The sequence below is a fragment of the Ictidomys tridecemlineatus genome, chromosome 2 (assembly GCF_052094955.1).
Source record: "Ictidomys tridecemlineatus isolate mIctTri1 chromosome 2, mIctTri1.hap1, whole genome shotgun sequence".
Lineage (NCBI taxonomy): Eukaryota > Metazoa > Chordata > Mammalia > Rodentia > Sciuridae > Ictidomys > Ictidomys tridecemlineatus.
In genome coordinates, this window is record NC_135478.1 from 174,263,718 (window position 1) to 174,280,749 (window position 17,032).

At 37.6% G+C, this 17,032-nt stretch overlaps 1 protein-coding gene across 2 annotated transcripts in view; it reads right to left on the reverse strand.

Moving 5' to 3' along the window:
- The window catches only part of Reln (reelin), a 453,190-nt gene that overhangs the window by 5,422 nt on the left and 430,736 nt on the right, over positions 1–17,032 (reverse strand). Inside the window, exons 57-64 of one of the 2 annotated variants that reach the window (XM_078040199.1) lie at positions 16,479–16,654; positions 12,951–13,024; positions 12,148–12,309; positions 11,253–11,410; positions 8,893–9,112; positions 6,319–6,516; positions 5,579–5,677; positions 1,068–1,073 (exon numbers count right to left, since the gene is read on the reverse strand). In XM_078040199.1, the coding sequence (XP_077896325.1) occupies positions 1,068–1,073; positions 5,579–5,677; positions 6,319–6,516; positions 8,893–9,112; positions 11,253–11,410; positions 12,148–12,309; positions 12,951–13,024; positions 16,479–16,654 (1,093 nt within the window). The remainder of the gene's footprint in view (positions 1–1,067; positions 1,074–5,578; positions 5,678–6,318; positions 6,517–8,892; positions 9,113–11,252; positions 11,411–12,147; positions 12,310–12,950; positions 13,025–16,478; positions 16,655–17,032) is intronic. The other variant, XM_078040200.1, reaches the window with a different exon arrangement.

Genomic DNA, 17,032 nt, shown 5'->3' on the forward strand with positions numbered 1-17,032 from the left:
AGAAATAAGAATCCAGTGGACTGTTAGACATATCTTTCAGAGAACAATTGGTGAGAGTAAGATGGAAGCTGCCATTCAAAATAACTCATGATAGTCCTTGGCAAAAAGGAAATTCATTTGAATTTCAAGACAAACACATTTTGGGGAAGACTACATATTAGTAAGTGTAGGCCCAAATGCCCCAGACATACTAAAGACTTCCTGTTTCTCTTCTTAGCTAAATGGAGATGAGAATAATATCTGATAATGCATATCTCTGGGAATTGTAAGGATTAAATGAAAATTTGCAATATCATATATAGATGTTCAAGAAATGATAACCATTTTACTTTCTTTCTTAAGTTTTAAAGTATCTTAACTAGTGGACAAGTATAAGTATATATTAAAGGTAGCCAGTCTTATCTAAGGATATGATCTCGAACTCATAAAGTATCATGAATAAATCTACTCCTCTCTGCTAATTTATTTATTGACTTAGAATAGACTTGTAAAGGGTCTGGGCCTACAGCTCAGTGGTAGAGTGCTTGCCTGGCATGTGTAAGGCACTGGGTTCAATCCTCAGCACCACATTAAAAAAAATAAATTAAACAAAACAAAACAAAACAAAACAAAAGAATGGACTTGTAAAGTCAAGACGCCTTCATGTGTCTCTAGCCTCATAGGTCTTTTGAAAAACATTACATTTAATCAGGACTCCTAGATCTTCTACACACACCTTTTATTGTCATGTTCCTCATAACAAACTTGTAAACTGTGAGTGCTTCAAGCACACTTCATATAGTGCCAGGCACAGAGGAGAAACTAAGCAGATCTAATGAGCACTCTGGCCTCTGTGGTTGTACCCATATTGTTTAGGTTAGAGATCTCTCTCAACTTGGCTATCTCTTGAATTTGCACAGATACAGGTTTCAAATGTTCCATTGTATCCCAATGTCATTTATAATAGCTGTTTTCATAGATTTTTATTTTCATTTGCAAAGGTCTTCTACAAAACTTCTCAGTTAATTTTGGTAACATTGATCAAAGTAAGAGTAAACAGTTCCCCAGATTTAGTGAGGAGGACTTACCTTACTCTAGTGGAAAACCAATGACAGCAAATAATGAAATATAACACAAGTTAAAAAATGGCTTTCAATGCATGCAGCACTGTGATTAGTCATAAAAGTCTGACCAGGTTTAGACGCAATATAGGATTTTTCATCTCTTTTGAAAATAAAAATTAAACAAGTTATTTCTTATTCTCCTATACCCAATATATACATACACTTAACTTTTTAATGTAATGCAACATGCAATATTTGCTCATAACCATATGTCAAGGTACATGTAGCATAGTACTACATTTGGCATAAATGTTGCATATAAAGTATAAATATTAAATCAATAGTTTAATTAAAACTATTAATTTTATCTGATTTTCAATTATTTGTATTTTAGGAAATACTAATTCCTGATTATAATAAGGAATGGGCTTTGAAAATGCAGAAGTCCTCTATATCAGATAACACAATCAAATTTAATAAAGGATAAATATGCTTTGCAACAAATGTAATATGCTCATCTCCATAAATCATTTGTGCCAAAAAACGTGACAGTATCTTGATGATGAATAGCATGAGGGGATGGTCATGATGGAACTTATATTAAAATCTGATAAATGTGTTTAAGGCCACAGCAACATGTTGGTTCTCAATTCTCAGTAAATGTGATAATAATTCACTTTTAATTAAATCATTTCACAAATGCTAGCTTTTTACTGAGTGATTCGCTTTCAAGGTACACATGCAAAAATCAGCCCACTTCATTATATACATGACAGGTTGTGACTTAGACATGTACACAGGAGATGTGATGTGTGAATGAAATGCATAGTTGGGTGAGGGAGATTCTTAGGAGAGAAGGATGAGTGCCCAACGAAAAAGGTTAAGCCAAGGAATTCTCTTCTATCCTAAGAAGAACCCCACCAGCATGGATCTTGTGAGGGATCTGCCCAAATGTATTAACAAACATTTACTGAAAAACAAATGTTCTACGCTAGCAAATGAATTCAGAGAAATTAGGTTTCTGACACTGGATTGTCAGTGATCATGTTATGCTACATCATTTAGACTTTAGGGAATGAGGAGTTTTTGTAAGCTAGTGAGGCTGGAAAAAAAATGATCTGTCAATTCAGTTTATCTGCTACATGGCAGATTAGCAGGGGCTAATCATCAGGAAGCACTTTTCATATGTAGGTTTTACTGGAAAACATCACGAGAGTGGGAAGATTACACTCTCAAACAAGCATAAGAGACTTTGTTAAATGCTGAAATGGTGGTTTTTATCTTTATGGTACAGGGCTGGTCGTTCTGTGTATCCATATTTATGGAACTCAAATCTTTCCACATGTAGTCTTTGAGAATTAAACTAGTGAATTCAAAATATGTCATGTATCCTGTTCATTTAGGATGCACTTCAAAATCTTGAAATATTTTCAAAAGTGCTGAATTTTTTCTTATCAACCTCATCAGTCCTTTTGATTAATATGGGCAGTATGGACATTAAATTCAAGGTAAGATACCATGCGTGAACACAGTTTCTCTTTCTAGGGGTTTTTCGCATGTGTCCTTGGTGCACATGCACAAAAGCGAAACTATGATAATAAAGCTAGAGTAAGGCCAATCTTCACTTAGAAAATACATTCTTAAAAATTTGTAAGTGAAATGTATGCCCCCAACCATTAGTTGCAAAAACATATTAGTAGCCCTATTTGCAGCATTCATTTAGGTAGGGCTTGTGTCTCTGAAGATGTGTGCCTCGGGTTTCTCCTTCACTCCGCACCTGAGGAGCAAACATTACCAGCTCATAAAACTAAATATTCTGCTATAGACATGTTGTTAAGTGAGAAAATATTCTCAATTAATATGGTTTTATGGGAGTATTCTACTTGTCTACTTTAAAATATGCATCTTCTATAGGAGAGTTATAACTAGCAATATTTGTGAATTACGACACAAATCTTGGCTAGCTTCTTTGAGCCTCACATGATTGAAAGATACTCTGGGACATTATTATATGTTATTTTTCTGATTCCTCTGCAACTATTTTTTGTTCATTAAATAAAGGCATCATGCTGAACAGCAACCAAGTGCATATTAATGAATGCTTAAAAGTTTTTGTGACTCTTAAAGAAGTGCTTTGAAAGGGTATAGTAGCTAGAAATGTTGAACACTGACAGCAGAACAAAACATCAAAAACAGGTCTTAAAATATACTTTAAGATTATATTTTTGAAAATAACTCATTTTTGAATTCAGCTTTGTGGGGAAAAGAAGAAAAATAAGATTACTTCTATAATTTTAACACATGTTTGAAATGTCATTGGAGAGAGAGTATTTGGTTTTATGTATATAAAATATGTACACAAAAAGTGTTTGGCAATATCTGTGAAGTTATAATCTCTAGGTGACTCACTGAAAGAAGACTTAGAATCAAACAACCATGTAATATCAAGTATATGCAGTGATGGCCTTTCTCATTTGGAACATTTTAGTGCCCCGAGAGATTGAGATGATGACAGGCATCTGATAAGTTCTTCAAAGTAATAAAATGAAGTGATACAATACATATTGTAGCCTCAGAATAATATCAGAAACTCCAAGAGTTTCTGAACTTCATTTTTATAATATATTGTGATGCTGGCAGTTGCTTATACAAATTAATAGCAACACTAGGTGTTCTGGAAGGTTCTCTTGGGGGCTATGTGAGGCTTCCTGTTGGGGTTCTGAAAGTCTCTGAGGCAGCATGTCAATAGGCAGCAGAGAACAAGCTCTGTTTCTAGGTTATGGAGGGGCTGTGTTACTGAATGTCAGGGAAGTCTGTACTTGTGCTCTTCAATTTTAGTCCAAGGGAAGTGATCATATGTCTCTGAAATCCAAAGTAGGTAACTCTAATTGCTTGTCTGGGTGGGAGAAGAAATATCTACTCAAATGTATAATATGCTGAGGATTTTTATGTCTATCAAGGGTAGAATTAGCATCCTGCTTTCTTCTGAGGACTGACAAGTTTTGAAGTTTCCACAGGAATTGTCAGGCACAGGAAACTCCATTAATGCAAACTTTCTTGGCAGGAAATCTGAGAGATAAGAGTGATTATTGACTCTAATTTGAGTCTGAATCAATTTACTGGAATCACCTGAGGTGTTTTAAAAACTGATTGATGCTCAGTTCCCACTGCAGATCAATTTAAACCATCCACAGGGATGGGCCTGGACATTAAGACATTCCTTGATGCTTTCAGAAACTTCCCAAGTGATTCTGACATTCAGTCAGACTGAGAATCACTGCTCTGTAAGGAAAGTAGCCAGGGCAAAACAACTTGAGGGTTGAATTTTGATCTACGAGGACATCTCTCTAGGGGCTCACTCTACGTATTCATGTTAAGCCCAAGTTATTTTATTCTCCTGGAATAATGTATCTGTGGAAATCAATAGCTAAGTAGAACATCAGCCTCATGTTCAGATTCCAAAGAGTCTGGACTGTTCCTTTAAACTTCAACTTTGTCTTGTGGAGGCAGAGCCCAGCAAGTTGTCCAAAAGCAGCAGAGCGCACAGTGGGGGCTTGTGTAGGGACCGGGTGGCTCTTGGAGTCGGGGTTGATATGGATGCCATGCAAGCAGGTGCCTCAGTGAGAACTAAGACAGGGCTAGCTCAAGACTGAAGAGTTCAGCTCATGGCTATGATCGAAAGAAAACAAATCTGGTAGTTTTCCTACCAATCAATCATTTAAATTTGCTTTCAAAATGACTGAAATCAGCCACAAGACTGATTTCACTTTGGATTTGGTAAACAGAATGAACATTTGAACCTATCTACCGAGAAGATTCGCCTCTCCTTGCCAACCACTTGGTGCCATCAGTTCGAACCCGTCGAGACATAAGCATTCCAGTTCTACAGGAACTAGATTGTTAGAGAAAAAGCAAGTCATCTCTCTGCGAGGGAATAGTCAACCCGGCCAGGGAAAAGTAGTGACAGCCCTATTTCCTGGGAGAAACCAGCGGGGACACCCTTAGCCCATTGGGTGCTGGTATTGGTCGGTGGGGATCGGAAACCACGGATTCTGTATTCTAGATGCAGTCATGCCATTAAATGGAGAATGCCTCGGGCATCTGTGGTTAAGATAGGAGGCTGTAATTGGGCATGTTGGCCACCAACACTCTGTATATAGACCAGTACAGATCCTTCTCTTTTAGGGTATCATTCTATTTTACAAGGCAGCCCAGATCTGGCATTAAGATATTGTTTCCCGTTTACCTGGAGACTTTTTTTTTATCCAATTTAACCACTCATGTCAATCCTTAAATAAATGTTTTACTTACTGAAGATTTTTTTTCCTAAGGTACATTAAGATATATTCAGGGCTTTGTTATTTCACTGTCGACTTGAGCTATAGCTTGCAGTTGCTGAAGAGTGTAAGCCAAAGTGGTCCTGTGGGAACCTTCTTATCAGGAACATTTCTTACTGAATCAAGGGAGCATGCCAGATCAAAGGAGTTTCAAACCTTTTTCAAATGGACACAGGATGCCATGTATCAGATACTCACAGGACGACCTCCACGTGGTCCAAAGCCCACTGATCATGACCTGTTCCATTGTGGCGTGGTTGCCACCAGCGCAGTAGGACTCCTTTCATCCGTGCCTCCCTGGGTCACAGATAGAAAGAAAAAGAGGTTGAACACCAGCAAACAGAACTTTCTGGAAGGTAACTTGCCCACTTTAGATATTGCAATAGGTTGAATCAATACAACTTTGGGCATAGAATTTGCTTAGGTCTTAGTGCTCTTCTAAGTAGCATTTTATTAGCCACTCAATGAGACGTACTTCTTTTCCACGTCTCTTCCTCTTTTCCCTTACTCCAGGAATAGCAACACATTTGATCACAAACATGAAATATCCAGAGTGACAGGCACTGTGCTGGAAGTGGGTGAACAATGCTAAGCAAAACTGACATGACCGTCTATGCTCAGTAAATTTTCAAATTAGCATACTAAGCAGAAAATAAAAATTCTGTTTCCCAAGGAACAGAAATACTGTTTAAAGAAAGGGAAGTATGCAAAAAGTGCCTTTGCATGAGTTGATATTTTCTATTCCCTCTTTCCCTTCTTCCTTGCTTCCTATCCTAACAGACGGTAGTAACATAACCTTTGGAGATCTGCATTAGTCTTGATTCTGTAATGCCTAGTTTTGTGGTACTGGTCCAGTAACTTCACCCAACCTCCATCTCACACTCTGTGATTCTCTGGGAGCAGGAGAGAGACCATGCATTTCTAACCAGGCTGCTTACAGGGGAACGTTGTAAGACACCCTCTGAGCTTGTGTGAAGTCCTTTGGCTGGTGCTGAGCGATGACATGCCAGGTGATGCCGTTGTTGACGCTATACTGCAGCAGCACTGCCTTGTCCACGGCATGGGGGCCACTCAGGTCACTGTTGCAGCTGTCCGTCTGGGATGTGCTCCCAATTTGTAGAACAAACATAATTTTGCTGAAAAACACAGGGGAAATTGTATTAAAACAAAAGTCAGATGTATCAAAGGAGAGATACTTTCTTAATCATTGTTATTAAAGTTCACAAAATCAGCTCTCTGTATCTGTAGATTTGGCACCTGTGGATTCAACTAATTACAGACAGAAAATATGGAAAAAAATTGCATCTGTATTGAATGTGTCTTCTTATTATTATCCAAGCAAGACAGTACAGCTGCTGTTTATAAAGCATTTATGTTGTATTTAGGTATTATAAATGATCTAGAAATAATTTAAAATATATAGGAGGGTTAGAAGAGGTGATGTCCAGCTGGGTGCTGTGGACATGCCTGTAATCCCAGAGGCTTGGGAGGCTGAGGCAGGAGGATCTCAGCAAAAAACAAGGTACTCAGCAACTCAGTGAGACTCTGTCTCTAAATAAAACATAAAATAGGGTTGGGGATGTGGCTCAGTGGTAAAGCACCCTTGGGTTTAATCCTTAGTACCAAAAAAAAAAAAAAAAAAAAGAAAGAAAGAAAGAAAAAAGCTAGTATAGATTATGTCCAAATACCACACCATTTAAAATTTTTTTTAGTTATTGATGACTTTTATTTTATTTATTTACTTATATGTGGTGCTGAGAATCAAACCCAGTGCCTCACACATGCCAAGCAAGAGCTCTACCATTGAGCCATAACCCCAGCGGCCCCTAACATCATTTTATATGACTTGAGCATCCATGGGTTTCCATAACTGTGGGTAATCCTAGGACCAATCTTCTATGATGCCAAGGGATGAATATCAAGTAAAAATAAATATTAATAAATCATATTAGTCACACAATTTATTTATGTTATCTTTTATATTAGACCTGTGAAAAATAACTCAGAAGGCTGCTTTTCTACAAAAAGAAAACAATTTTGACTTTTCAAGATGAATCTTATGATGCTGGAAATCTTTTTAGAGTATTTCACCTGAAACACCTTCTATTCTCCAAATTGTAACATGGACCATAGGGCAGCTGAGGGCATGGAGAAGGCAAGGAATAAAATTACCATATTTATACTATATGCTTTTTACAAATAGCTCCAAGCAGAAGAGCATCTGGACAAAGATAAATCATCATGTCTATTTTAGAGAAGGTTGTCTGGATGTCAGAGATGAGGAAAACTAGGAACATGCAGGCTCTGGATCACATCTGCTCTGTCCCACTCATCTTCTTGCTTTTCATAGGCATTCTTGCACTTAGAAGACACAGCTTTTAAATAGAGGAAATATATCCTCAGAAGATTCCTAGTGATTTACAGAATGGCCCTATTTAGAGTATATGGTCACACAAAGAACCTTCTTAAAACTTACCTTTGCATAAATTAAGTTAAAATAAAGTTACTTGTACCACATGTTGTGTAACTGTGAACCGAGTGCTTTGGTACAGCTGTTTGTATATAGGGTCAAGGAAGATATCAGGTGTCTCTAGACTAACTATATCATTTTGGTAGGAAAAAGTGGGAATCAGTGGTTTATATTAACAGCCTCATGCATCTATCCACCATCCCTATGGTGGATACAACTTTTAGAATCTCCATGGTTATCATACAGGGATCCATACTGTTTTCATTGTTTATCATATAAAGGACCACTAACCCTGCTTTTCTGCCTCTGAAAATACATTCCTAATATTTTATAAAGTGAACATCTACCTCATTGGTCAAATGTCTAAATCTCAAATATCCTCATAGCTCCTGAAAACTCATCAGCATTCGGGGAATATTCCAGTCCAGTACTCAGTAACATTCCTAAAGTCTTGGCATCTTTTCTTGAATTACAGAGATGAAAAACTGTGACTATTCTGGCTAAGGCAGAATGGATGGGAAGAGCAGGTAGAGAAAGAAATTCGACCTTCTGGTGTCTCCTTTTCTTTGTTAATTTCCTAGTCCATTTGCAGGATTTCTGTCTATTTGATTCTATACTAATCTCCAATTCCTATAGAGTATGTGAATATTAATGATCTCATCCATTTATTCACCATTACTATTTACTGAATTAAAGCTAAAGAGAGGTATAAGTCTTCATTCCTAAAATATTCATAAACACATTTATTTTACATTCTTGCCTATGGTCAACATTAAGTTATCTATAAGGATTTCCTAGCCAATTTTTAATATTTGGATATTTCTCCCTCCATGTTACAATCACTCAGCCAATATGTGTGAAGAAGTATACAACAATTCTACAATAAATTTAAGCAAAATTATTCTAAGTTGGTAAAACTTATAATGCTTCCTTTCACCAAATTCGAATAGTATTTAGGTTTCCACTACTTGGTGACATCTGTTTCTTAAAGTTCAAGATCAAAGCTAACAGAGTCTGGACTACAACACAGGGGGTTGGTTACCTTGCTCGAGTGAGATCCAGAGGTTTGGTAGCAGCTTGCCTTATCTGACAGCCATTAAAATAGAGTGAGTCTCCATGGGCATAGGGTGCCAGTTGCCCACATCCACTTCCTATTACTCCACCTTGAATGGTCTCCCAGTTTGCCTCAGTGACTCTTGCTGATTCAAAATTATCTTTAATGTAACTAGGAAGATCGTGACTGAAAACAGAGCAATCATCACCTACGGGTAAAGGAATAATCACAGAAATCAGAATTGGCTGGAACAAGCAGAATCACCAGACAATAAGTATTCAGTTTTAGATTTGAGCCATTGTTACTGCAAAAATGGCAAGGACCTGGGGCCTGGGGTTCAGTGATAGAGCATTTGCCTGGCATGTGCAATGCCCTAGGTTCAATCTCAGCACCACCATTAAAAAAAAAAAAAAAGAATGGCAAAATACCAAGTAGACACAGACTCCTAGAAATAAATCTTTTTTTGTTGTTGAAAAACATCCATTATTTTTGAGATAATGTTCATTAAAATATGTAGGTGCCAATGTAGTTAATGCTTGTGTGCATCTGTTATTGAAATACCACAGCATCTGGCCAGGCCTTGCTTGTTTGTAAATGATAAGTCTCAGTAGGGAGCTTGACCTGGCATGAGAGGCCAATCTAATTTCTTTCTTCCCAGCATGATTTTGTAGAAATAAGTCATGTTCCTGATCTCCTTCCAGCTCTACATTCCTTAGTGCAGAGTTTGAATCTTAATTCATTGCAACTAGCACAATACTTAGCCCATTTAAGATATTCAATAATAATTCTGGGATAAATAAACAAATACTGAATAAACTGGAATTATCTGTCAGAGAACACTGAGCTGAAATATTATCATTTAAAGTAAGACCCTATGTTAGCAAGGTGATTCGAACAGTACATCTTTTCTAAATGTCCACCAAAGTTCAAAATCAAAAGGCCAAAGTACTGTTGGTTTATGGGGAGGGCAAATTCCAGACATCTGGGACTTCTTGTGAGGACATTTGATTCATTAGTTTGCCTGAGTTAAAATTCTTTAGCTAATGCACAGATGGACCCAGCTGGTCTCAGTGGCAATGATAACAGGAGAAAGGAGATGGCTAAGTAATTTCTAACATCAGAGATGTGCAGCAGTCTACATTAATCATAGCCACTTCATCTGGAGGCAAGGAAATAGCATCAACCAAGAAATCAAAATATATCCTGCTCTGAAATTCAAATATATGGATTTTAACCTTGTATGCCTAGGGAAAGTTGTATAATTCTGATCCTCTTTGGAGAAATCTCTCATCTATGAGAACTTAACAAAGTTGACTGGAAAATACCACCCCAATACTGTCTTCTCTCCAGCTGTTGCCAGCTGTGTGATGTCTGGCTAGTCACTTAACTTCCTTGAGTCTCAGTTTCTTTACCTATTGAGTGGGTATAATTATTTTCATGATAGGAAACATGTGCAGATAAATACTAAATGACTCTGGAAAATGGGATTGGTATATATTATGTCAACAATAAAGCATAAGAGAGTGTATGGATTAATTCAGAGAATTAACTTGCTATTTGGCAGATATTAGGCTATTAGGATATAATGGTAATTGTGTAAAGTGAACTTTGTAATGACCTGTTAAAAATATTGGATTTAAGGAAAGCAGGATTATAAGCTTCCTAATAAGCTGACAAAAATTTTCCTGTGATGTGAGGGTCTGAGTAGACACTATTCCAAATACACACTTGGCCTCTAGAAACTGAAGCAGTGAAAACGAATGGATGTCTTTGAGTCATGAAGGTTATTTTGAGTGACAAAGTGACCTGGGCAGCACAGCATCTTGAGTTATCAGCTACTTCTTGGGAGGACAGTGGCAGCTGCTGTTGAAGGAGGCTGAGGAAGGGTGGATATAGACAAATGCATCGTGGAAAATAGCAATTGACAAAGTATTTAGGGTTGGGCAGCTAGGCCAGGAAGGAGAGAGGCCAAGAAGAGGAATTCAGTGTTGGGGGTATGGGTGGGGCAGGAAGTTATATGAAAAATAGAAAATGTAAAAAACTACAGAGTATCCTGAGTAGATTTATTTGGATTCATATTCACTTATAAACTTATAGAATAGCCTGAGTGGATTTCATTCTGTATTGCAAAAAAAAAAAAAAAAAAAAAAAAAAGGAAAAAGAAAAAAACTTCCATGAAGAAAACATAAAACTATTCTTGGAAATTAATTCCAAAGATAAATAATTTTGTGTTCAAGGAGACCTCCTCAGCCTGGAGTTCCTATGCATTTCCTAATGGGCTCCTGTACTCATGTTAAGACAAGGAGACCTCCTGGTGTTCTGAATCAACAAAGGCCCAGGGTTCACACCTTGGAAACTCTCATCACAGATGCAGATGGCGCCAGTGGTACAGTATCCGTGTCCACTGCAGAGCTTGGGGCAAGCCTCTCCAATGTACACATGGTCAATGGCCCAGCTTTGCTTCTCCATTTCTTCCCCTTTCTGGATCCAGCGGAACTGTGTCGCACTGAAGAGACCCAGAGAAACAGAAGAGAGTCATCAGTAAGCTGATATTTCCCATGGCTGCGCCCAACCTCTGCCTCTAGGAAAGGGGACCTGAGAAAAGGGCTTCCCAAACTTCTGAAGTCCCCCCAAAGATAGAGGTAAGTGAACGTGTATCCCTCAGACTCAGGGAACATATTCCAAGATGCCTTTCTGGAAGCTTTTGTCTTCCTGAAAATTTTATGTGAATTTTCTGTTCTATTCCATAATACTTTGGTGTCTGCTTGTTCCTTTGGATGTGTATCCTTTTCCAAATCTTTGAGTAAAATGCATGCTGCTCTATAGAGATTACACAGCACTGTATTTATTCTCAGCTCTGGGCAACCTGGCAGTCATACCCCAGGAGGTACTCCTGTCTGGATGAGAAGCACAGTCTTGTGAGAGCAGAACATTGGGGCAGAATTGGTGCCAACTCCAGTCTTTGTTTAGGGTCTGGCATTCAGGGCCTGAATAAGTTTGGCACATGCATGGTATATAGTTGAAAGGAAATCTGAGATCTATGAATAATTTACAAACAAGATATAATTTCTTATTTTTTCCTGGGACATACAGTTGCTATTTGGGAGCATGGGTTGGCAAGAAGAGGGTAGGAAAACAGAAGAGGGTCCTAGGGCTACAACTAAAACTCAGGCCTCTCTTTATCATGAACTCTGTAGAGATGGCCAGAGAGTTCCACTAGACAAAACTTCACATGCAACCCACCTGGAGGAGACATGGTCGGGCAGCTGGATGGTGATCCTCTTCCAGCTGGAGCTGTTGACGGCATTGTAGATGGTGGCTTCATGGAACTGGAAAGGGGAACAGCCAATGCTATTTGAAGAGGAAGGAAGGCATTGAGTCTGAACGAGCTGCCAGGAATCAGACCTGCAGAAGCCAGAAGAGTTGCATTAGGCAAGTCATAAGAGAATTTTATAGCTAATTGAATGTGAAGGTAATGCTTTGGATTACCTTCACATTAATGTGAACATTAATGTGATTAGAGATCACAAAAGGAAAAATTGAAAATAATTTCTCATAAGAAATATTCTGACTCTTCAAAACTACACTGATACATTCACGAATAACAGAATAAAATAATAGCATGCATGACAATAAGATCTAGTCACAAGGTAAAATGGACTATATCAGACTTTTATTCAAAAATTCTAATATGCTTTAGGAGATGTGACTTTCTCTGAAGCATACATAGATCATTCATTGATTAAAGATTTTCTTAAGGTTGATTGAAAATGACCAACATGAATAAAATAGTTCTACTCTGAGAAAAAAACTTAGTGTCCTACTAATTTTAAAATATAAAGTTTCTTAGCTGTTGATTTTCTTGGTTTGAAGAGAAAATTTGAAGATGTGTAAATTTTATAGAAAGTAAATCTGTATGAGAATACATATGAACCATCCATTTTAATATGAAAGATTCCTTCACTGTAAGCAGCTGCTTTAAAAGTCGATAAGCATTTGAATTGTGTATTTAAATTTGGAAAATATTTAACATTATTTTGACTAACCTTGCGTCCTTTGTGTATTCCAACATCACAGAATGAAGGTCACCACAGGAAGTGGCTTCACAACCCACTACAATCTAAAGCAAACACAAAGAGTCAATATACAGGCAAGACTAAATAATATCTAATATCATTAATTAGAAATCCCATCTCTCTCCATCACAATTCTGATAGGCAATCAAGAAATATTCAGAGATGGTTTTATAGAGCAGCTTCCAGGACACAGAGGGTTCATTCTTTTGAGTTCTGTTAAAGAGATGCAGTTTTCCATTAAGACAGGAATTTAAGATTTTATAAGAAACTATTTCAACTAACTTTATTAGTGTAACATATTAATTTGGCTAAAAATAAAGTAATGTTAGAATTTATGGAAAAATATTAAAAACATTACTGCTTTGAAACATTTTCACTGGTATCCTAATTTTGTTGATGCTACTGTTAAATATTTATTTGGATTCAAAGTAGAAATTTTTAATTACTTAATATTCATTCTTAGGGCTTTTTCCTTTTCCATAAGAATAAAATCTTCCCAGATGATGTGAAAACAAATGGTTGAATCATTAATAATTCATAAATGCTATAAAATTTGGTGATTCAAATTTAAGTCCTAATAATCTATTTAATCATTAAATCCTATTTCATTGCTGATATAAGGGAAGATGAGTACTAAAAATTCCAGACTGTACACTCCTGAGTAAAACAACTCTGAATTCAAAGGGAGAGTAAGAAACAATGTAATAGAAATCATAAAGGATATAAGTAAAATGCTGTGATACTTCATAGGAAGGAAGAATTGTATTTGATTAGATGGATTAGAAAATAATTTATTGAATAGAGTGCATGTGAGCTGCCCCTTGAAGAATGGGAAGAGTCTGAAAGATAGAGACAGGAGAAAGATATTTGGGTGGAAGAATGAGTGTTAGCAGACACAGAAGTGTAGATCACAGTACATAGTGTGTTTGAACCTAAGTAGAGAGTATGTGGGATGTTGGGAGACAAGGTTAGAAAAATCAGTTGAATTTGGACGAACATGAGTTGTAGTGTAAGGCATTTGATCTCAATTTTGTATACAATGCAGAGTCATTGAAGGTCGATAAGGAGTGGACCGATGAGCTCAGCTGTAAATGTCAATCACACTTTGATGTCAAAGTCAGGAGTGGAGAGAGGCTGGGTGTAAAAAGAGTACTTAGTGGACAGTGGACTTAGGACAAGAATGGAGCGGTGAGAGTGCAAACAGAAGATTCCATAGAAGCTAAGAATACTGTAAATTAGAATTAGAAGGGTATAAAAATTGATTAGCTGTGAAAAGTGACTAGTCAAAGACTAATATTTCAAGCTAGTTTCTAGGTGAAAGGTGCTGCCATCAACAGAATAGAAAAATCAGAAAGAGGACTTATATGGGGAAGGGAGAGATTAAGTTGACTGTTAGACATGTTAAGTTGAGGTGCTCATTAGAAAAAGCAGAAACATGTAGATGCTATTAGAAATATTGAGTTAATAGTTAGTGAGCCAAGGTCAGATAATGCAGATTTGAGATCTACTCTTCAGATTATGAGACTTGAAGCTAGAGGAATGGATAAAATTCCCAGCAGTGCCAATGTATATGGAAGAGAGAAGAAATCTGAGATGCATTGAGAAACGCTGACATTTAGAGGGCTGAGGGAAGAAAAGCAAAAAAGGAGACAGAAGTAGATTCCAAAGAGCAGGGTGCAGTGGCACACTCCTGTAATCCCAGCAACTCAACTCAGGAGACTGAGGCAGGAAAATCACAAGTTCAAAGCCAGCCTCAACAACTTAGAGAGAACCTAGGCAACTTAGTGAGAGTTTGTCTCAAAATAAAACATAAAATGCACTGTGACTTAGTTGTTAAGCACCCCTGGGTTCAATCTCTGGTATCAAAAAAAGAAAAAAAGTAGAGATAAGATAACCATCGGTGAAGCCAAGGAGAAAGAGATTTCCACAGTTTGGAGAGGTGAGGACAATAGTGTCAAATGGTTCAGAGGAGAGGAATGGAGGAGAGCTATGGGATGCAGCATAGAAAGTCTATGGTAACTTTGAAGAATACAGGGTTTATTTCTCTCCCTCTCTGTGTCTCTCTTTTGTAGTGCTGAGGATGGAAACTGCAGCCTCATGCATGCACTCTACCACCACTGAGCTACATCCCCAGCCCACTGAGGGATGCAGTTTTTGAAAGATACAGTGATATTTAACTGTTTCTGGGGGACAAACTTTCTTTTAAACTAATTGGCTTGGGTTAAAGACAAAAATTACAAGTCTCTTTCAGTTTTGGATTGACAGAAGCTCCAAAAGAGAAGCCCCCATCAACTCAATCAAATGTGATGCCTTTGATATGGGCCACAATGTGGGACTGGCTGAAGACAAACTTTCACTCTTAAGGAACATCCTGGAAGCAGGGGTGGTGTAACTCTAGATATGACCTTGGACAACCTTCATGCCACTAAAGCTAATAGTCCTGAGGGAGTGAGCAGTGGCATTGGGGAGCTTGCCTCACCTTCTAGTCTCTGAAGGAGAGTTTAACAGTGCCAAGGCAAAAAGCAAATGCTTTTATTTTTTTTTGTATCAGGGATTGAACTCAGGGACACTCGACCTCTAAGCCAGGTCCACATACCTGTTTGTAGTGCTCTATTTGTGAATTATTTAGAGACAGGATCTCACTGAGTTGCTTAGCACCTCACTTTGTGCTGAGGTTGGCTTTGAACTCGCAGTCCACCTGCCTCAGCTTCCTGAGCTGCTGGGATTATAGGCATGCGCCACCGTGCCTGGTGCAAATGCATTTTTATTTCTGCTAATAAAGATTCTTACTATTAATCACCACTGTAGTAAAATCTTTTTAAATAAGGGAATTCGAATAAGTGATGTCCTTAAATTATCTAGTTATTAACTGCATTTTTGTAGTGTGTTTTGAAATGGAGAGACATTAATTGCTATTACTCTTTCTTTCTATTAATTGCCTGTTCTGCTTTCCCTTCTATCTCTATATACAGATAAAATATGCAGCTAAAAAGATTTGAAAGTTCCCTCTTGTTCCCATTAGCTCCAACTGGGCTAATGTACAGGTTTGTGAAGTCAGAGACAAGGGAAAACTGAAGGATATACTGAAGAAAGGTGGACCAAGAAGCAAATGATCTGAGACACATGACAGGCATGGAGTGGGGGAAAGACAAGGAGAGAACTGGGCAACATAGGAGAGTCTCAGATCGAGAAGCAGGCAGAGACGCTTACTTGAGCTTTTTATTCATAAGGTCTGGGAAACTGAAATCAAGATTACATCTATGAGGTACACTACAGTTACACTTCTTTCTACTTCCCTGACACGTTCAGAGATTCTGTCTATGCTCAAATCATCATACTTGAGCAAAGACCTTTGTGAAAGATTACCTCCTTCATTCACAAGAGAGTCTTTGTTAATGAATGAAATCAATCGTGTCCTTATAGCTGTCCAAATAAAAATTCTCCCCCAACCCCCCAGTACAACACTCCCTTCTGTTTTAAAGAGCCACTTTGCCTTACTTTAAACTGCATCATGTATCCTGGTTGTATAATGAGTTCCCGGGAGGAGAGAGCATTGTGAGTCTTGTCCTTCTTTTTATTTGGCCAGTAGAGGTGGAAGGATGGATTGCCACAGAATCCTGCTGTCCTTACTGCATTAGGGTAAAAACTCCAGTTTTCTTCATGGGAAGTGCCTTCTGTTAAGGCAAATTGGAAGCAATACGGCATATTATTTTCTTGAACTGATTGGTTTATTGATGAATTATGTTTATGATGTAACATTTTGCTTACTCCCTAGGACTTATTTTATTTAACTGCTTAAATATATATAAATTCAAGGTGAGGACTCAAATTTAGGAAAAAACACTGAATGCTAATATAATGATTACCCCACTTTTAAAGCATAATTGCTTTTCTGGGTAATTTGCATCATTACAAAGCTCTTCTTGGTAGACTGTTTAAGCCATTGCAATATGTATCTCTGTGATACAGAAATTACTCAAGGAACTAAAATTATTTGGGGGCATTATAATTCCAAATTACATTTGAAGTAAGACACGTTACTTTTTGCAGGG